Source organism: Rattus rattus, chromosome 2, assembly GCF_011064425.1.
Source record: "Rattus rattus isolate New Zealand chromosome 2, Rrattus_CSIRO_v1, whole genome shotgun sequence".
Taxonomy (NCBI): domain Eukaryota; kingdom Metazoa; phylum Chordata; class Mammalia; order Rodentia; family Muridae; genus Rattus; species Rattus rattus.
The window spans coordinates 100,056,992-100,077,919 of NC_046155.1; the positions used below are offsets into that span (position 1 = coordinate 100,056,992).

General features: G+C 48.9%; 1 protein-coding gene across 2 annotated transcripts in view; it reads left to right on the plus strand.

The window, feature by feature from the left end:
• Clpb (caseinolytic mitochondrial matrix peptidase chaperone subunit B) overlaps nt 1-20,928 on the plus strand; it is a 132,563-nt gene that overhangs the window by 92,147 nt on the left and 19,488 nt on the right. For both annotated transcript variants that reach the window (XM_032893088.1, XM_032893089.1), the window contains exons 7-11: nt 5,421-5,535; nt 14,648-14,725; nt 15,851-15,906; nt 20,372-20,416; nt 20,724-20,885. In XM_032893088.1, the coding sequence (XP_032748979.1) occupies nt 5,421-5,535; nt 14,648-14,725; nt 15,851-15,906; nt 20,372-20,416; nt 20,724-20,885 (456 nt within the window). The remainder of the gene's footprint in view (nt 1-5,420; nt 5,536-14,647; nt 14,726-15,850; nt 15,907-20,371; nt 20,417-20,723; nt 20,886-20,928) is intronic.

Here is a 20,928-nt window from a genome sequence, read left to right on the forward strand (position 1 = left end):
ACAAAGGAAGAAGTCTGGGGTCCATGTTGGATTTAGTCATCATGTTCCTCTGAAAGAACTTGTCTCCCAGCCTCCCCTTGTTTTTCATGATCTTGCCATTGTCACACATACAGGCTGATACAGGCTGGTAATTTTGTAGAATGTCCTACTGTTTCCTTCTGATTCAACTCATTAGATATTTCTGCTAGAACACCCTCTGGTATTTATTTTACTGTGTAGCCCAGAAGTAGAAACAAATAGAGCAAATTTGTGTTTTCAATCTCATCTCCATAATTAGACCTTAAACTCAGTGAAGATGGGTGCCTTCCCTCGTCACCAGGTAGAAAGTAACAGACTTAGAGGCAGCCTTCCTGGTTAATGATCTGTGTCTCCTGCCACCAGCAGAGCTGGCTTGGATTCACTAATCTCCCTAAGACAGTGACACAGTCAACTTCATAGAACTATGAGGATCAAATCACTGGCCCCACATCAGACAAGACCTGTCAGTGAGGGCCAAAACTAGAGACTAAAGTTTGCAGAGTGACAGGATATTTATTTCACTTTATGTCAAAGTCTCTCCCCAAAAAGTACTGATTACAAAGGGAAGAGTGGCGATGGGAGGACCTGGCAGTTACTTTATCCAAGGGATGGACGATCAGGAATCACGGGATTGTCAGCATCACATGCCCAGAGTCTGAGAGCATCCAACTCTCTCCTAGCTCCTGCTTCCCCTTCTCACTTTCTCTCTGGTCTCCTGAACCAACCAGCCATTCACAGACACGTGCAGGTCAGATCACAGAAGGAAATGTAAGCCAGGTCTCTTGGCAGTGGTTGAAATCACCCCTGGCAGGATGGCTCTGGAGCCTGCAAAAGAAGGCCCAGTCCCAGCTAAGGACAGGGGACCTCTGGGTTGACATTGGGAGATGAGATGTTATGCTTTGTCTTTTGAGACAGGGTTTCTCTGTGTAACAGCCCTGGCTGTCCTGGAACTCTGTGTAGACCAGGCTAGCCTCAAATTCACAAAGATCTGCCTGCCTCTGCCTCTGCCTCTGCCTCTGCCTCTGCCTCTGCCTCTGCCTCTGCCTCTGCCTCTGCCTCTGCCTCTGCCTCTGCCTCTCTCTGCCTCTGCCTCTCTCTCTCTGCCTCTGCCTCTCTCTCTCTGCCTCTGCCGAGTGCTGGAATTAAAGGTGTGTGAATCTCTAGCACAAATAGGGGAGGGGACTGGAAAGGTAGAGAGTGGACTGTGGAAGGTGCCCTGTGGCCAGCCCTCTTCACTTAGAGTGTATTTTATGGGCTAGTACAAGAAGCTTTCAAGTCCCTTCCTACCCCTCTCACCTGTTCCATTTGATTGGCATCCATAGCTCTTTTTTATTTCCATTAATTTATTTATTCACTTTACATCCAGATTGCAACCCCCACATCTCCTCCCAGTCTCCCCCTCATGTGGCCCCTCCCCTTCACCTCTGAGAATGGGGAAGCCCCTTCTTGGGAACCAGTCCTCTCTGGCACCTCAAAGTCACTGCAGGACTAGGCACATCCTCTCCTACTGAGGCCAGACAAGACAGCCCAGTTAGGGGAGCAGGCTCCATAGGCAGACAACAGAGTTGGGGTAAGCCCCCGTTCCAGTTGTTGGGGGACCTGCATGAAGACCAAGCTGCACATCTGTATATGTGGGGCTGGGGTGCCTCAACAGGGCAGTTTCTTTGTGTTGGATACCCTGGATTCCTGTGTTGTCATCTCTCCTACCCTAGTCTCTGTACCTGCTAGTCCCCTGTGTTGTTCTTCCTACATTGTTCTTCCTGTCCCCACATTTCAGGCAGTCAAATGTCCTGACCAGGAGTTAAGTTCAGACTGACTTAGGAGTCAGAAGTATGAGGAACACCCAAGGGCACAGAGTAGCCAGTATCTCTGATGGCCTCACATCTCCAAGAGAGTTTGCAAATTTGGCTTGTTCCTCTACACCTCACAACCCCACTCTTGCTCAGGGACTTATTCTGGCCACCTACCACCACAGCGGCCCTCTCCTTACCAGCTTCATTGTCAAACCTGTCACCTAAGTCATGCTCAGTAATCAAGATGCTTATCATACACTTCTACCCAAAGCCCTCCCTTGTTGCACCACTCAGCCCTGCCACTCATCTCTGAGTGAGGCAGGCTTAGCAGGCCTCCCAGCCCTTTCCTGTAAATGCACTCAGAGCCAGGAGTGCCATATTAAATCAAGACTGATGGAAACCAGGAGCTGCGATCAGCCAGCCAAGATGCAGCATGGGGGAGGCTGCTGCCAGCTCCAGGTGAGAGCATCTGAAGTTAATTGTTCCAGGCTTTTATTAAGATGGTCGCTCCCCACACCTGCTCTCCTGGCAGCCCCATTCACAGGACCGCTCAGTCCACCCCCTTGCGTCTGTTACCTGCCATGTCTTCAAGATAAGTGGAACCCCACTAAAGCAGAGCCGTGAACTCAGTTCTGTAGCCTTTCCCCACGTGCCTTCCAAGAGCCAAGCGCAGCAGCCATGCAGAGCTCCTCCTCTCCCCCAGGCTGAACAAATACAAAGCAAGTGTTTTCCTTCTCCAGTTTGGTTTGGTTTGGTTTTTTTCCTACTGACTAACTTTCTACAAGGCTGGCTGAGGACAGTTGCCCTTAAAAAGTGGGTCATGCCTAGTATTGACAAGACCCAGTGTTCAAGCCCTAGTAGTGTAAAACAATACAAACTAAAAGATGATTTCTTTTACACCTTGGCAAAACAACAGACAGCACTACACATAGCCTCATTTAATATCCAGTATAATACATCTTTTAGTTGTGTGTATGATACATATGTTTAGAAATACATATTCATGTACTTCATGATGCACACGAGTGTGGAAGTCAAAGAACAACTTTCAGGAGTCTGTGCTCTACCCCAACTCTAGGCTGTGGGAGTTGAAAACAGGTTCTCAGATGTGCAACACAAGCAAGAGATTAGTTCTAATGGAACCTTTTCCCAACACCATCTAGGAAGCTCCCAAAATCCACCCAGTTCATTCAGACTCTCCCCCAGTGCTCACTTCATAGTAATTAGAACTCTCGCCCTTTGTCCAAGAAATTAATGGGACTTCTACAGCAACATAAGATCTTGACTCCAAAGGAGAGTTCTAGGAAGAAGTATTTTCTAGAGAGTACTCAGGGAACCATGATACCTCAGTTCAAATAGCAGAATACAGTCTCCTCGGGCTTTGCCTGACACAAGAGGAAAGGTGTGTGCTGTGAGGCCCCCATAGATGGAAATATTGCAGACAGAATTCCATGTCATGTAAGGAAAACTGATGGCCAAAGAGGGCTGCCTCAAGTAGTCAGGGTGTCTCCAGAAAATGGACCTGTGGAGACAGCACCCGCACACTGAGGTACCAAGAGAGGGCACCTTAAGAGGTGTTTCCAAGGCAGTGGGCATCCGAGTGGACTTGGTTCCTGGATCTCTCTGGCACTAAAGCTAGAGCACCTCTTCTTTTAGTCTATGGATCTCTGCCTCTGATCGAATTAAATAAAAGGAGTCCTGTACTTTACTCCGCTCCACCCCCCTACCCTCCCAAAAAAAACCAGATTAGCTGATTGGATACTAAATGGAATAAAGGGAAATAGTTGTTGTGTTTGTTGGTTGGTTTGTTTGTTTTGATGCAGGGTTTTTCTATGTAGCCCTGACTGTCTTGGGACTCTGAGCACCAGGCTAGCCTTGAGCTCACAGAGACCCAGCACCTGGTGGGAAGTAGCGTTTACCCAAGGGCTGACATACAGCTCAGAGTAAAGTGCTTGCCCAGCATGAGCAAGGACCCTAGGCTCAGTTGCCACTTGTGGGAGGAAAGGAAAGGAAGAGAGAAAATGTGCTCAGCGCTTCATAAGGGTAGGTGCTTGGAAGACATCTGAGTCACCTGACTACCACTTACTACCAACCCACATTTCCTGCATGCCAGGCTCTGCCACATGCTTCTCTCATTTCCTCCTCAAGCATCCTAAAGTGTGGGTGCGAGCACCAGCTCCATGATGGGGTGAGGGAACTGAGATCCTGAGAGGTTCTGACTACCCTGGTCTCTAGCTCTTAAATGGATGAGGTCATTGGAGTTCATATCTGTCTATAGAAAAGCTTGTTCTTCTGCCATATAATTGGTTCATCCTGAGCCAGAAGAGCCCAACTTCAGATTGGAGGTGACTCTGAAAATTGAGACACTGGACGAAGCTGAATACAGTGCCTGGCACACAGCGGTGTGTAAATGCGCCCAGCCAATCCGTTTCCTTCAGGGTCTGTCCAACAAGTTGGCACCATCCCTGCGAGTGTGTATGAGAGTGACTCTGTGTGTGTGTGTGTGTGTGTGTGTGTGTGTGTGTGTGTGTGTGTGTGTGTGTGTGTGAGAGAGAGAGAGAGAGAGAGAGAGAGAGAGAGACTTGTCATCAGTACCTTCCAGCCCAGTGGGCCTGAGTGCTGAATGGCTGTGGACAGGGAGGAGGAAGAGGCAGATATATGGCTGGAGTTGGCAGAGCCAGGTGATGTATGTGGCGCCTGAGGGAGTTGCACAGTGACACTCTGGATTCCAGCCGGCAAGTGTCACTCCACTGGGATCAGCGCCGAATTATTGCTCCATATGAAACCGAGGACTGATGGGAGCTTTCAGTTACAGACTGATAGCAACAGCCAAAATTGGATTGTTTGCTATTTATTTTTTTTAACTTCTGTCAAGGTCACTACTATAACAGGAAAACACTACCCAAGCAGCAGGTATTTTTCTTCCACTCTACCCACAAGAACAATTTGCAAACACAACTTTTGTGACAGGGCCTTACCTTGGCAGCTCTCTTCCAAGAAAGATGCCCATGGTACTGTGACCTGGGGAGAAAAGGCACCTGAAGACCTGGCATTTGCTTCTCAGTTAGGATCTGTCTGGTTTGCCTCAGTGAATGTGTCCTCACCAAGTTCCTGCAGCCCCAACTCCCTGGTCACCAGTCCTCTACTTTCTTACCATCTCCTTCCTATACCCTGGAAAGCCACACCCAAGTAGCCCATATTTGTGTATCTTCCCGTCTGTGTGTCGACACCATCCTGTCTAGCAGTTCTCTCCTTCTTGTGTCTGTAGACAGTGACATAGACCACATGCTGCTGCTGGGCCAGAGCATGCCAGAGACAGCTAGAGCTTGCCTATAAGAAGCACTCTGGAGTCTGCACTTAAAAAAAAAGAGTGTAGCAAACTCTTTTCCAGGAGTGTTGTTAGTGAAAGGTACAGTAAGCACTTCACGCTCTCAAGCCATGAGGAAAGTCGGTTCTGCCCAAGAACTGTCTGTGCTGAGGCTCTGCCTCCTGAACAGCGGGCTGGAGTGACCTGAAGTATCTCCGGTGGTCATAAGGCAGAGCAGGACCCTTGGAGCACCAGTATCTGCAGGTTCCCGCCTCCCTGAACCTTTGCTCTTTTTCCCTTAGTACATGGAGAAGCAGAGGAAGCGTGAGGCAGAAGAACGGCGCCGCTTCCCCCTGGAGCAACGACTGAAGGAGCACATCATTGGCCAGGAGAGTGCCATCGCTACCGTTGGTGCTGGTGAGTCCTGTCCTCAGTGCCAGTAGGTGGGAAAGGGGCAACTACTGTAGCAGTCTATATTCAGAGTTACTGTTTGCTGAGTACTACCTAGGAGTACTCTGCCTACACTGTCTTAAGCTCCTTTAGTCCTTAGAGCAGTGCTGTGAGCCGGTCACCACCAAACACCCCTATTCGTCATCTGTTCCCCTAGCCTCATCTCCCAGTTTAAGGTGGGACACCTGAGACTCAGAGGGATAGGAGCTGAGCTAGAACAAAACTTCAGTTCCTCTATGCCAGCTAGCCCAGGACTCAGTCCTAAACTGAGAATGGTTTGCCAGTAGCTGTATGACTGGATCTTACAGAAAACATCCCAAGAAACTCTGTCTTCCCACTGGTATAGGGCTTACTGCCATCCTGAAGCCCCTGCCAAGCACAGCTCTCTTTCAACAGATGTGCATAGCATATGCCACTGAAGGCAGGGGCCTCACCTTGTTCTACAACTCAGACCTGTTTCAGGGGGAGTTAAGGCAGGTGAGGCAGGGAAGCAGTTTCCTGTCCAGACTAAGGGGTCTCCCTTGGGACATGTGTTTCTCCAAGGATGTTTTCTGGGCAAGGGCCATAGCTTTAGGCCTCAGTTTACACCTGTAGAGTCAGAACCCATTTTTCATGTTTTTAACAGGCTCCCGTCAGGCCACCTGCTGCTCAGCTAGAGTCTAACCCTCTATTTACATTGTCTTTGCCAGTCCTCCTGCTCAGCTAGAGTCTAACCCTCTATTTACATTGTCTTTGCCAGTCCTCCTGCTCAGCTAGAGTCTAACCCTCTATTTACATTGTCTTTGCCAGTCCTCCTGCTCAGCTAGAGTCTAACCCTCTATTTACATTGTCTTTGCCAGTCCTCCTGCTCAGCTAGAGTCTAACTCTCTATTTACATTGTCTTTGCCAGTCCTCCTGACTGGCCGCCCTTTTCTCTCTAAGTATCTCATCCCGTTACACGCACCTCAGTATCTGCTCAGGACTCACCAGGCTCTGCTTACTAAGAAGGAACCCCATCAGGCTGGAATCTAGACATCTGCCCTCTTTGGCACATTCTAGGGAAACATTAGGGAGTAACTAGAAAATAATGGCAGTTACCCCAAGACATGGTGAGCCCAATCTTTCTCTACCATCCTCATGTAGCATGAGAGCTCATGAGACCCTCATCAGGGGCCTGACTTTCAGCACACGAATGGAACCTAGGGACCAAAGCTGCCGTCCCATCTGTAAGTCGGAGTCATGCAGATGCTGGGAAGAGCCACCACTTGGGCCCAGTCTGCACCTGGATGCTCCGTTCTAGTTCTGTCTCCAGCTGCTACCTACGAGATGGGAATCGCAGCTGAAGGCCTAACAGAACACTCTACTTGTTGGAGTCTCACATCCACTTGGACTTGGACTACAGCTACCCTCACAACAACTGAGTGTCTTACAAACCCGTTTCCAATAGGCATTCTCCTAATCTCTGGCCTCCACTCCTCAGCAGCCTCCCAAGCCCAGGAGCCAAAAAGCTTCTCAGAAACAGTGTTTCACATTTTCCTCTGTGCACTCCAGCTTCTTTGATATTACTTCCCTTGCCTCTATATCGAGGTACCGACATCAATACCCCATGACTCAGAAGCCCATGTTTTCCTGTCTGTGCCACACAACCTAGTCCTATCCTCAAAATGTTGTCTTGGGTTGGGCCCTGTACTCCATTTCTTTCACCTGTAACTGGGCCTCCAGTCCCAGCTTGCCTCTTCCCCAGCACTGAGCTGACCTCTGATGCCTGTCTTACTGTCATCCATTGCAATTGGCTCAGACTGGGTGATCTGCTCTCTGCCTCCAAGAGCTGTTAGAATATGCATCCTGGGAACTACCGTCTCTCAAAGCCCCTCTTCTGTCTTCTGAACTCCCCATTAAGTCAGTGGTAAACTGGCTGTCAGAAAGTCCCACTCCTTGCCCCATTGTATAGATTGGCCCTGCCAAGGCTCTGATGATCCTTTGGGGTCCAGGTTGTCCAGGGCTGTGCCTTTTTGGGCTTTTGTTTATTGTGCCTCTGCCTTGCTGATGAGCCCTGCAGCTAGGATCACACTGAGAACGCCCTGCACTGAGTTCATTCCTCTATGACCAGCCCCAAAAGCTTCTGGATCCGCAAAAGAAGGAATAAGCAGCCCAGTGGCCTAGTCACAGCACGAGGCACTTTCTGGGTCTGAACTTGTGGTAAGCAAGCAATGCCCAGAGCCTTGGCACCCTAGGACCCCAGCAGGCATAGGAGGGTGGGCATATCTAGAGGCTATGTCAGGCTTCGGTGGGTTCTCTAAACTAGTGTTGAATGTGTGCTAGGGACTACATAGAGGGGGACAGAGCCTGGCACCCCATGGGTACCATGAGGATGGGCAGCCAGAGAAGTGCTACAGAATGAATTGATTTGATAAATAGCCATTTATTACCCTCACGAATTGGCTGAAACCAATTTCGGTCACATCAACCCCTGGTAAGTGCTGGGATATTGATTTGTGCAAAGTAATACAGTGAATTTATCAGTGTGATCCCCAGCTGCGGGGCCTCTAGCAAGGATGGCGCACAGTTACTGCCTTACAAATGGAGGAGCTCAAGTACCAGCCCGCAAACCAGACCCCCATGGCCGCTCTTGTCTGTTAGGGTCATCACATGACACACCAGGCCAGCCTACTATCACAAGGGTATGGAAAGTGAGTCTCTCCTTCCAGAACCCTGAGCTGGTCTGGGTCAAGTGATGAAAGATGTCTTAGCTGTCAGACTTGCTGGGAGCTAAGCATAAGTCCCACTCACCTCAGAAAGGCTGTCAGGTTAGCGTGTTCAGAACTAGGCCTCCAATCACTGGACTCCTAGATAGAAACATACACTTTTTCTTGGCTCCACCATCCCTCCTTTTCACCCCATACAGTTCAGGTATCAAGTTCTGTCATTCTCTTCTACGGTTCTCAAACCAGACCTCTCTTCCTTTTCCTGTACTTCATTTAGTTACCTCATTGCTGCAATAAAATATCGTACAAGAGGCAAAGGTAAAGAAGAAAGGTTTTATTTGGGCTCATAGCTGAAGAATACAGTCCGTAGTTGAAGAATACAGTCCGTAGTTGCAGAGGGTCCTGGTGACAGGACCTTCATGCAGTTGGCAACAGAGAGTAGTTAATGCTGGTGTTAGCTCACGTCCTCCTTTTATTGAGTTTGGGATGCTTGTCCATGAAACGGTGCCATTCACTAGTCTAGATGATCCCTCACACAGGCATGGCCAGAGTCTTGTCACCTAGGTGAGTCTAGACCCTGTCAAGCTGACAGTACCAACCATCACATCCTGATTCTCTGATCTGACCACTATTGGCCTCCTTTCCTTCCCTTAGTGTCCCTGTTAGGCCAGAGTGATCTTTACAAAACACAAATTTAGGGCTGGAAAGATGGTTCAGTGGTTAAAAGCATTGGCTGCTCTTCCAGAGGACCCCAGTTCAATTCCTGGCACCCACTTGGCAGCTCACAACTGTCTAACTCCAGATTGAGAGGATCTGACACACAGAGGCAAAACACCAATGCACATAAATAAATCTTTTTTAAACACACACACACACACACACACACACACAAATCTAAATCATTCCCTTGTCCTAACATGGTGTAAAGGACCTACTGCCACTGTGGCTGCCAACCTCCATCACTTCCCCCGCTTGCTGCACTCACACCAACCACCACAGCCTGCCTTTGCCTTCCCACCTGACTCTGCCACTGCTGCCCTATCAGCCTATAGTTCTTTAGGCCTTCCTGTAACGAGGCTCCAACCCAGCCCTACACACTGCCTAACCCAATTCAGGAGCAATGGACTTGAGGTTCCTTGTGAGAGACCAGACATGTTTGTGTTATCCCCACTGAAGCAGCTTATAAAATTAATTCACTTAGGTACTGTGGCCTATGGTAGCTCACAGCATACTGGAAAGGGAACTCTAGTGAGGTCATTAATTGCAGCATATTCCTTCACCTTTGATATTCTGGGTGGGCAGTAGGTCCGCCTGCACATACCTGGCAGCTTCAGAACTGTGTCTGTGTAAGGACATGGGCCTCAAAGACATTCCCCCAGGTTCCAGCAGATTCTCTGAATCCCCTGCACTGCCTCACACAATTCATAGCTTCCACTGCACTTCTGCAGTAGGACCTGCCCTTCCCAAAATGTCTTCCAGTTCTCAGGGCCAGCCCTCTGGGCTTCTTGTGAACTCCTGTCATTACATTAGTGGTTTGATATCTACTGTGTTTCTGTGGTTTTCTCTCAGAGATCAGGACCCTACCTTGTGTAAATTGTTTCCTAGGGTTGGGCCACAGCTATACAAAGGTTGAGCAAAGCTGTACAGAGGTAAATGAAGACAGAGCCCTTTTTTTCTCTCTCTCCCTCTCCCTCCCTCTCCTCTCCTCTCCCTCTCCCTCTCCCCTCCCTCTCCCTCTCCCCTCTCCCTCTCCCTCTCCTCTCCTCTCCCTCTCCCTCTCCCTCCCTCCCTCTCCCTCTCCCTCTCCCTCCCTCTCCCTCTCCCTCTCCTCTCCCTCTCCCTCCTCTCCCCTCCCTCTCCCTCTCCCTCTCCCCTCCCTCTCCCTCTCCCTCTCCCTCTCCCCTCTCCCTCTCCCTGTGTAGCCCTGGCTGTCCTAGCATTCCCTCTGAAGACCAGGCTGGCCTCGATTACACAGAGAGCCACCTGCCTCTGCCTCCAGAGTGCTGGGATTAAAGGTGTTGGCCACCACAACCTGGCTACAAGAACCATTTGATACTGCTAGTTGACACAAGGGTGACACTCAACCTTGAGCATTGCTCCAAATGGCAGGTTCCCCCTGGAATGCCACAGCATTGAATACTTGTGTGTCCAGATTACTAGGTTACTTTGAAAATCCTCACATGAGACCATTAGAACCTACCTAGAAGGGGAATGGACAGATGACTGAGCAGTTAAGAGCCCTGACTACTTTTCCAGAGGACCTGAGTTCAGGTCTCAGTACCCACATTGGGTGGCTCACAATGCCTATAACTCCAGCTTCAAGAGTCTGACACCCTCTTCTGTCCTCCAGCTACCTGCATTCATGGCATACACACATAAATAAAAATAAATTTAAAAATAAAGGAACTTATCAATAAGTGTGAGCCCAGGCTGCCTCTGAGCTTCAGTTGGGGAGAAGCAAAGCTCTGGGTTGAGAGTAGGCAGTCCTTTTCCCTCTTTACTTTTTCACATACCAGAGCCTTCCCAGAATGCCCTGTTATATCCCTTGTGCCTCAGGTATCCAGGTACTGCCATATTCTCTCAGCACATCCATCCCAGCTACAGCCCTCCGTCTTACCTCAGAGGCGCATACCAAGTCCATGCCAAGAGCTTGCTTGCAGAGAGGATGCGTAAGGCTCCCTAGTGGGCTCAGAAGAGAACAGCAGCCTTTCCCCCAGGGTGGCAGAAATGACCTGCAGCACTGAGTCTCTTCCAGACACACTGTCCTCTGTAAAAGGGATAAAAATCAGCCTGCATTTTTGCAGTCCCAGGCATACCAAGAGTTAATTTAGTCAACAAACATTAAGCCAGTGAGAGGCTAGTCTCAGAGATCCATAAGGAATTAGAGTGCCCAGTACCTGCTGGCCTTGCCCATAAAAGGGCACAGGTAGAGGAAACCCCTAATATTGATTCCCCATGTCTGGTTCCTAGTTTTCTCCTATATGAAACAGAGACATTATATACCACTTGGCATTATTACATTGTTGAAGGAGATGTTTAAAAAGGTGACATTGAACCAGGTAGTGGTGGCTCACACCTTTAATTCTAGCACTCAGGTGATAGAGGCAAGTGAATTTCTGAGTTCTACCAGCCTGGGCTTCCCAAGAAACCCTGTCTTGGAAAAAAAAAAAGTAAATAAATAAATTTTTAAAATGTAAAATTCGGACGGACAGTGACTGCCATCATTGCTGCCATGACTAAAAAGGAGTAAATATTTTACTTAGCCAGTGAGGAAGTGGCAGAAGACAAGATTCCACGCAAGCTCCTCTTAACGCATCAACTCCACCACACTGCTCTATAAATGAATACATAACGAGAGAACTGATAGGCTAGAGGCACTATGATGGAATTAACTGATCATGAAGACTTGCTACAGAGCTCTTTTTTCCAGTGGTCTCGAAGTAACAGACATGGCCAAGAGAGCGTCTGGTGAGGGCAGGCACAAGTGGGATGTGTGCTCGTGTAGCGTGTGGGAGCAGAAGAGCCTGCTTGGGACCTGCAGAGCTGGGGTCTGTGGGGCGAGGTGCTGAGCTGCATTTGCGGAAGGCCCCTGACACTGCGGAGCACCAAGAGCAGTAGTGAAGACAGGATTAGGGCTTCTAGAGCTGCCCTTCTTTGCTATGCTCCTGACAGTGTAGGCAGGGGTCAGCCACAGTGGGGTTAAAGCCCTGCTCTTCCGACTGTGTTCCCGTGGACCTGAGCAGGTTTCCTAATGTCTATGGATATACTCTCATCTATAAAACAGGAATCAAGTTCCCTGCCCATTGCCTCATATAACCACACTGATAGAGATTCTTTATAAAGTGCTAGTAAAATAAGCTGCACATTGCTGAGGCAGGGTGAGAGCGTCGGCACTTACGGCCACATGCGTGTGGGCCCTCCAGTCTCCATCTGGCCTAACCTTTACCCTGGACGGACAGGACTCTCCAGGCTCCCCAGCCTCAGTCCTCAGCCGTGACCAGCCACACACACCCTGGGGCTTGCCTTCCCCAGTTTTCCCTAGCTGCCTTCATTTTTCATTCTGTCGGACTCCATCTGCTTGGCCGTTTTTCTCTTCAGATATTATTAGAAATATCCAGAGTTATAATTGTTTAATGGTTGGCATTTCTCCTGTTTCACAGGGACCCCAGAGCAGGCCCACCCCAGACTCCTGCCCTGGGTCTGGCAGAATTGACCAGGGACAGCTGTGCAGTGGAGTCTGCCTGGCATTATAAAGAGCTCTTTCCCAGGTGCATTATTAGAAAGGAAGGGGAAAGATGGCCCCAGGCGTAATTCAATTCCACATTCTCCATGGTGTTTTTTTGTGCTGCACAGCCCAGCTATGTGCAGCTCTCAATGGGCTAGGACACTACCCCAAAAGAACAGCCAAGAGTAGAACCTCACAAACATGATGCCCTGCCTGAGGGGCCTTTCCACCTGTCTGAGTGATGCTGGGGTGAAGTCCTTCTGCCTTCCCAGATAGACATAACCTAAGCCTGCTTCAGGCTTCCTCTGTTCTCAGCAGATTTTCATCTCTGCCAGCTTTTGGAAAAATATGGCTCTTCTCAGCTGACCCTCTGTCAGCCCTGCCCGTACACATACACACTTTTTACCCATAGCCACTACCAAGTGGCTTAACTTCTGCCAATTTACTACCTCAACCTGTGCCCAAATACTCTTACCCCTAACTCCTTGTTTCTGTTGTCAAACAGGCTTGAGTTTCCTCCTTTATGCCTATGTTCAGGCCCATGCGGTCTCTAAGCATCCCTGCTAACCAGCCCTTTCAGAGAACCCCAGTGAGTTAGTTAGAGAAAAGCCAGATTTCAGCCCAGGAGGGAAATCAGGCCATTTCCCCAAGCTCTTCTCAGGGAGCAACTCCTGGCAGCACAGGGGGCCTAGTCTGTTCTTGAGCTTACACTGTTTCCATCTGTTTCTAAAAGGCGAGGAAGAAGGCAGGCATGGGGCGGCCCAGACTCAGTCTGCTCTTACCTATCCCTTACGTTAGTTCTTCTCTCCAGCACTTTGGGCCTGCCACCTCTCCAGATTCTGTCAGTGCTGTGATCTGTCATCAGACCTGTGGCTGCTTTGAAGCCCAGCTGCATAACATTTGGGAGCTTGACTCCTCCAGATTGGCAGGCAGTCCCTAAGACTGTTGACTCCTCCATTAAGTAAGTTTCCAGGCCTTGTCCTCTGACATATATCCTTTTCGTATTGTCCTGTGACACTCTGGGGACCAGACCAGACACACTGTTCCATCTGCAGACAGACCCTGACACTGCACAGTGCTCTGTCCTCTTCCTGCTCCTCTCCACTGTGTTTCCATTAGTGCCACCCAAATTGGCACTCGCTTCTTAAAGCAACTGTATTGGGGCCTGGTGGGGAGGGAGGGTGGTTGGTTGGTTGGTTGGTTGGTTGGTTGGTTGGTTGGTTGGTTCATTTAGGGGGGATTGTTTGCTTGTTTTGTTTTTGTAAAGGCACATTTGGGAAAGAAGCAACTCTCACATACCATGTACCAACTATATGACCTAACACATCTCTATCTGTGCCTGTTTGCTGCCTCAGATAACGGAGTTACAAACCCTTCCCTTTCAGTGTTTCTGTGGGTCTTAAATACATTGTCGGTGATTTCCAGTTATACCTAGTGTCCAGGGTGTCCAAATGTGATACTTCTTATGGTTCTGCCTCATTCCACTCTGTAGCTGAGACTGGGTTTCCTCACCTTCATGCATAGCCCTTGACCACTTACTTCCTCTTAAAGAGCCTCAAGAAGCCTAGTACAGATCTGTCTGTCCCTCTCCTCACCCCCAGCCCTCCAGAAGCCATATCGGAGATAGACCTCAGGCTGTACATTGTCCTTGATTGGCTTCCAGTAAATGCTTTTGGCTGTGTTCTACTTCTTAAACCACACTTCAGAACAGACCTTGGTTTCCCCAAATGGGAAAGAGCCCAAGTCTATATTATACCTTCCTGGGTCCCTGGGTATCACAGTATCATTCTTTACCAGTTTCCCAGGTGAGTAGGGGGGTGACCAGTGAGAGTGAACGTTCCTCTCAGATTCTCCTTCACCAGTCCCCCACCCCCCTCACCTCCATTCACCATCCACCCGCCTTTTGGTTTCCCTGGCAACGCTGAGTGCTCATCCTGGAAAACTTTATCCGAAATCTGCTCTGGGCAGCTTTCCAAATCCATGCTAACCTGATTAGGTGTCTCTGGGGGCCTTGCCAGCTAATCAGATTAGGCAGCACTAATGGTAGTGAGGACTTTGAGTGGGCGCAGAGCAGTAAAACATATTGTATACTTAGTGATAATTATCCTGCCTTTTGTGTCATTGATTTATCTGTCTCCCTCCCCATCCCATGTTGTGTGTTTGGCTGTAGCGATCCGGAGGAAGGAGAATGGCTGGTATGATGAGGAGCACCCTCTAGTCTTCCTCTTCTTGGGATCATCTGGAATAGGTAATCATGGGCAGATCAGCCACTGGGGAAGCAGAACTAGAGAAGCATCTGGCCTGATCCCGACAGCTCCAGAAACAGCTGCCCTAGATCACAGAGTCACCAAGAAAGAAGACCTGGGCTTCTTAACCTTTTCCCATGTTATCAAGAGCTGGAACTACTATTCCTTCACCTATCATGGTACCATACCGTGGGGCCTATTAGCCCTGTGCATCCCATAGGCTCACCTCTGGGGACAAACGAACCGCCTTCACTGCCGGGCACACCAGTTGTTCTCAGGGCAGCCTACCTTTGGGAAGCTCAGGAAAGCTCCTGTGCGCACAGCACAGCAGAACTAATATGCAGGGGCGGGGGGGCGGGGAGTACCTTTCTGGTCACTTGGGCTGTATCATCTGAGGGGTCCTCTGCCTTCCTCCACCCCTACCTCCCTCTTCCATGGTCTTGATCCGGATCTCGTGGTATAGCCATTACCTCTTTACCTCCCAGCACCTTCATGGGCCTGCCCATGAAGCTCTGTGTACCACATAGTGGCTTTACCATCATTCCAGATTGCCCTTCCAACAAGCTACCACTTTGGGGTTGTCCTCTTTGTCACAAGATCTGTTGAGCCAGTGGAAAGTCCTCTGTCGTCTTCTAGCCTTTTCTTGGCCTGAGGTTCCAGGGCTATGAGTGTTTAAGAGGGATGCAGGGCATGAGGCCAGAAGTCGGGGCTCTCCTAGAAGAGATGAAGCTTGTGTTACACTTCAGAGGGTGCATTGGATTACAAGGCCTATTGCCTGCCTCTGCTCCTAGAGCACTGCTGCAGAGAGAAGTCCTTGGCTCCATCACAGGAAAACTGGGAGTGCACTCTGTTGTCTCAGCTTCACCTTGGGAGAGTTTCTGGCCTCAGCTTCCTATCCGTAAAAGGAGTATTCATCAGTGTCCATGCATTCCTAGTGCCTTAATTTTTTTGAGACAAGGTCTCTTTACATAGCCCTGGCTGTCCTAGAACTCATTATATAAACCTTCCTGCCTCTGCCTCCCAGTTGCTGGAATCAAAGATGGGCACCACCATAGCTGTCCCTAGTGTACTTTGACTCCAAAGATTGTCATCTGGTTCTGACCCACACTCGTCTCCCTTATTCCTAGGGAAAACTGAGCTGGCCAAGCAGACAGCCAAGTATATGCACAAAGATGCCAAAAAGGTAAGGAATTGGGACCAAGGTCTAGTCTATGAGCCAGGAAAACCTTGTCATTTGTACTTGTTGTCCTGAAATCTAAGCAGCAGCCAATCAAAAAGCTGGGCCTGGCCCCAGAAGCAGGCCTCTGCTCTAGCCAGATTGCTCTAAGAATTAACTTCTCCATGCCTCAGTTTCTTCAGCTCTGAGATAGCAAGGACCATCTTTGGCCTGCCTGAGCCAGGGCTCTTGGGAGAACTGGGTGAGGTTCATCCTCACATTGCTGAGCAGCCTGTCCCTGCTGGAAGAACTCACAGCTAATGCAGTGCTTCCTGAGGGCTCTGTGCAGGAGCTCAGGCTGGCCATGTTTCCCAGGCTGGTAGGGCTGTGCTACAGGGAACCAGGGACTACTGGAGAAACAAGTAGGAACGGCATGGTGTCTGCTGCTTCTCCATCAGGCACGAGTCTCCCCAGCTACGTTTATCCACACCTGGCTTTAAAGACCTTGGTGACAAGAGATGCTTTTGAGAAAGCAGTCCTTGGTGACACTACAAAATACTCAGTTAAAGCTAAATACCTCCCCATCATTAAGGCTAAGTCACCCCCATTTGCCCCTGGAGGTTGCCTAAGACTCCAGTGTGCTTGCCTGATTTCATGGCTACCACCTCCCTTCCCTAGAGGCAAAGAAGAGCTGCTTAAGCCCTGCCAGCTAAATAGCCCAGGAGCAGTCCTGTCTCCTGTCCCCTTGTAGCCTGCCTGTGTTCCTGCCACTTGCCTGAGGATCCTTGATCCATAGAAACGAAGTAGCCCAAGTTGCTGAGCCCCTTCTATGGAGCAACTGGCAGAAAACTCTCAAACTTACCTGTCTCTGCCAGCAGCTATGCTCAACCTCTACCAACCACTGCAGACCCACTAGACAGGCAGGCAAGCAGGCAAGAAGTGTGTGGCATGCTAATGTGCTCCAACCGAAACAGCGGCTTTAGACAATTCATCAGGTTGGCAGCGATTGAAACAATTAGCACTCTGGAAAGGGCCATAAACTAGCAAGACTATTAGGAAAGATGCAGTTACGGGCAGGAACCACCTGATTAGGGATGAAGAATTCCAAGTGGTTTAATTTTAATACTGTCAGAAAGGTTAATATTTAATTACAAATTATAATCTCCTTATCCATGCTGTCTTAATATGTCTTCATACACAGTGGATGTGGGAGGAGAGTATCTGCTGACTCGCTGCTGTAGAAAGACTGTTGATGCGGGTACCTTTTAGTTGGTGCATCTAAATGGGGACAGAAACCCCCACCACCACAGGATTTCTCAAGGGTGGAATGGAGTCTTCGATCAGTACACACCTCCCCCACAAAGCAAGTAGCACCCTCTCCTTCCTGCATCTGCTATTAGGCAATGCACTATGGGGCACCAAGCTCAAGAGCTGTGGATCCTTGACTCGAGTTCTAGTTCTGTTTTCTCCTAAGTAGGTCCTTCCCCACAAAACTCAGCTTTCTAGCCTCAGGGAAGCTCTCCAGTCCCTCTCCTGAGGTTGTAGTGAGCATTAGCTTACTCAGGCCCAACACACTGTTACAGACACCACCTCTCCTTAGCCTGCCCTAGCAGTGCCCACCTGCTGTACGCTCTTCCTTGATCCTATAAGGAACAATGCTAACTTCATCTGCTTTCTAGTTGAGGAGAGTTGAAGCCCTAGAGCAGCAGGAGGCTTGCCCACTGTCATTTGTTAGGAGGAGTCATGAGCCCAGTCTTTCCACTCGTCTTTCAGTATTATTATTCTCAGCTGCTTTAGGCGTGAGGTAGAAACATGTTGGTGTGTCTCTTTCACAGAGGAAGATGAGATGCATAATTGGCCCCAAAAGAGCATATACTGAATCCCGTGTGATCTGTAAAACCCCTTATCAGTACAACCCCTGTGCCAGCCATTACAGAGCATGTTTACGTGGACATTGCCTAGTCAGGAACACTCATGTTTGAAGCACACCATCAAAGTCCAAGGGAGCCTTGGACTGTAAGCTGAGAAGCAGTGTTCCTGACACCTCCAGGACAGTTGGTAAAGTACAGACAGTGTTAGGTGTGAGTCCAGTGTCACATAGGCTCATCACAAGTGGGAGTTTTCTTCCTGTGCCTCCCAAGGGGGCTCATGAGATGAACTGAGCACTGGCCTGGGAGTTGGGCCGGTTCTAGTCTGCCTCTCTGACCCTTGCTTCACTAGTTGTGAACAGACACATGCTTACCGCCTCACAAGGCGTTATTGATAGCTGCATGGTTTCTTACCGGATCCATTTATGAACTTACTGGTTTTTCTTGCCTCAGCTTCTGCACTATTTCCCCCAATTGGACAGCCTTGCTAACTCTCATCAGACTTAGTAATCTCTGAGAAAGAACCTTTTGTTCTATGATATCATCATAGGGCCAGGGACTGGAGCCCAAAAGACTTTCAAGCTTTATAAAGTGGCACTGTGGTGACAGATTTAGAGCAATTATTTGAGTCTCCTCCTGTGTGGAATTGACCGGGATTCTGTTTTCATCCATTTCCTAAGTAGTAGGTTCTGTAATCTGCTCTCCCATTGGATTACTAAAATTGTGGGATAAAAATGGTAAACTCCATTACTCCTAGGATTACATATTACCCATAATGCACACTCAGGACATGTTGGATGTAACCATAGTTTCTGTTTTCTCACTTTGTATGTAACCAAATTAAAGTCACATGAAACCAAAAAGATTCCAACCAAGGATATGAGGCCCAAAAACTTATCCAAGCCACTTGGCAAGACTCTAGAATAGACTCTAGAAAACTGGGGTGAGGTCACTTGTCATAAGAAAGCACCACTCTAAACCCTCTGGGTCCTGTGACAGTCCCTTCTGAGCACAAACCGCTGAACCTTTCAGATAAAGACTACTAAGAACCCAGCTATTGACAGGGGAAATGAAAGGCAGTACTTGTCATGACCAAAAACTTAACAGCAAAGCCGTGAACAAGATAATCTAGTCTGGGGTTGGGGATTTAGCTCAGTGGTAGAGCGCTTGCCTAGGAAGCGCAAGGCCCTGGGTTCGATCCCCAGCTCCGAAAAAAAGAACCAAAAAAAAAAAGATAATCTAGTCTGGGCTTGTTTCTTCATCTCCTGCTTGCCACAGGTGTGTACGCACTCTAAGCCATTTAATAGCTTCCTCAGAACATTGCTAGGCATAGAGTAAGCACAGAAATGTCAGCATGTGTCTGTGACTCTTGTAGATTTTTTTTTTTTTTTTTTTTGGTTCTTTTTTTCGGAGCTGGGGACCGAACGACTCTTGTAGATTTTTGCTACCTGTGGTCAGCACTCTGAGATTTCCCACAGTTGTCCTGTTCCTTTCCAGAAACTTATCTGAATGAGCTGCTGACTCTCTTGGAAATGCCGCTTATTCCCACTAACTGAGAGACCCCTTGCCCACCATATAGCCTTAATAATGGCCCTTCTAACATCTTTCCTGCCTGTTGGCTTAGGTCTTTCTTCAGCCAAGAGCCAGGAAGATACTGGCTTGAGGGCTAAAGCTACAGTCAGTGGAAGAACTGGGTCCAGTCCCCTGCTCCTGGCCTAGCTCATCCCTCCAGCCTGTACCTGTGTGCAGTGACAGGGCAGACAACACAATCTCCTTCATCGAGTGGCTGCCTGAAGTGTGGCCTGGCTAGAACAGAGCTGTGGATGCCTTTTTCTGAGTGTCCTGGTGCTGTGTCGCCCTCACCACTTTAGGTACCCCTGACAAGGAAGGGGTTCTCTGCCTGTGTTAAATCACACACTCTGGTTTCTCTTTCTCAGGCACTAACTGTGGCCTTCTCCCTAAGGGGCTTTCTGGGAAATCATCTGCATGACCGTGGTACAGAAAAGAACCTACAGGCTTATCATAGATGCCTTTTTTTAAAAAATGTAAAATATCCAGGAAAAAATGTAAAATAATAGCTGTGAGCTATAAGAGAGAACAAGAGGACAAGAGGACAGAGTCCTGCACACCAGGGGACATATGCCTGCAGGGTCCTGCACACCAGGGGACATATGCCTGCCAGAGTCTTGCAAAGTTGAGGAGCACTGTGGAGACCACCCTTCATGTCCTCACCATCTCTGCTGGTGGTGCTGACCTTGGCCATGCCTGCCTGCTCCACTCAGACTACCAGTGCCACTTGGCTTCAGTGCTGGGCACACATGGAACACACTCTGGGAATGGGGGTGGGGTAGAAACTATAGGTATTGTGGTAATGAGACCTGTAGAAGCTGCCTGGGGGAAGGGACATCCTGAATTGATTTATAAGGGCAGAGGTATGATTTGGCCTTATTAAGATAGGAAATAAAAGTATCCTGTGGGGAAGTAGGTGAGAGAAGAAGGCAAAGACTAGGGAAAATGTAGAATTTAAGAATATGGTACATCTGAATATCCTAATATTCAAGGGGTCTGGCCTGAGCCCTCACCTTGCCTCCTATCTCACACTGACAAACCTTATTTTCATTCAGGGCTTCATCCGGCTCGACATGTCTGAGTTCCAGGAGCGACATGAGGTGAGACAGTCCTCGGGGAAGTGTGTTTCAGAGGGCCTGAAATCATCACTACTTAGTATTTTGTATGACTTGTCACTTGAGCATTTGGCTTCCAATAATTCTTCAGCAGCCCTGGGATTTTTCCTGGGGGCAGAAAGGGGCATACAATAGGGTAACAATGATGTGTTCTGCTCTCCCATCATGGCAGGATTCCTGACTATCCTTGATGAGACTAACTGTATGCAGCCATCTTCTCACACTGGCCCATATTGTAAGCTAAAAACACAAAAAGGAAAGACATTCCTAACATGTTATTGCCTTCTGCCAGGTAGCCAAGTTTATCGGTTCTCCGCCAGGCTACATCGGCCATGAAGAAGGTGGCCAACTGACCAAGAAACTGAAACAGTGCCCAAATGCAGTAGTTCTCTTTGACGAGGTGGACAAGGCCCATCCAGATGTGCTCACCATCATGCTGCAGCTGTTTGATGAGGTAAGAGCAAGCTGGGACACAGGGGAGGCACTTGAAAGGAAAG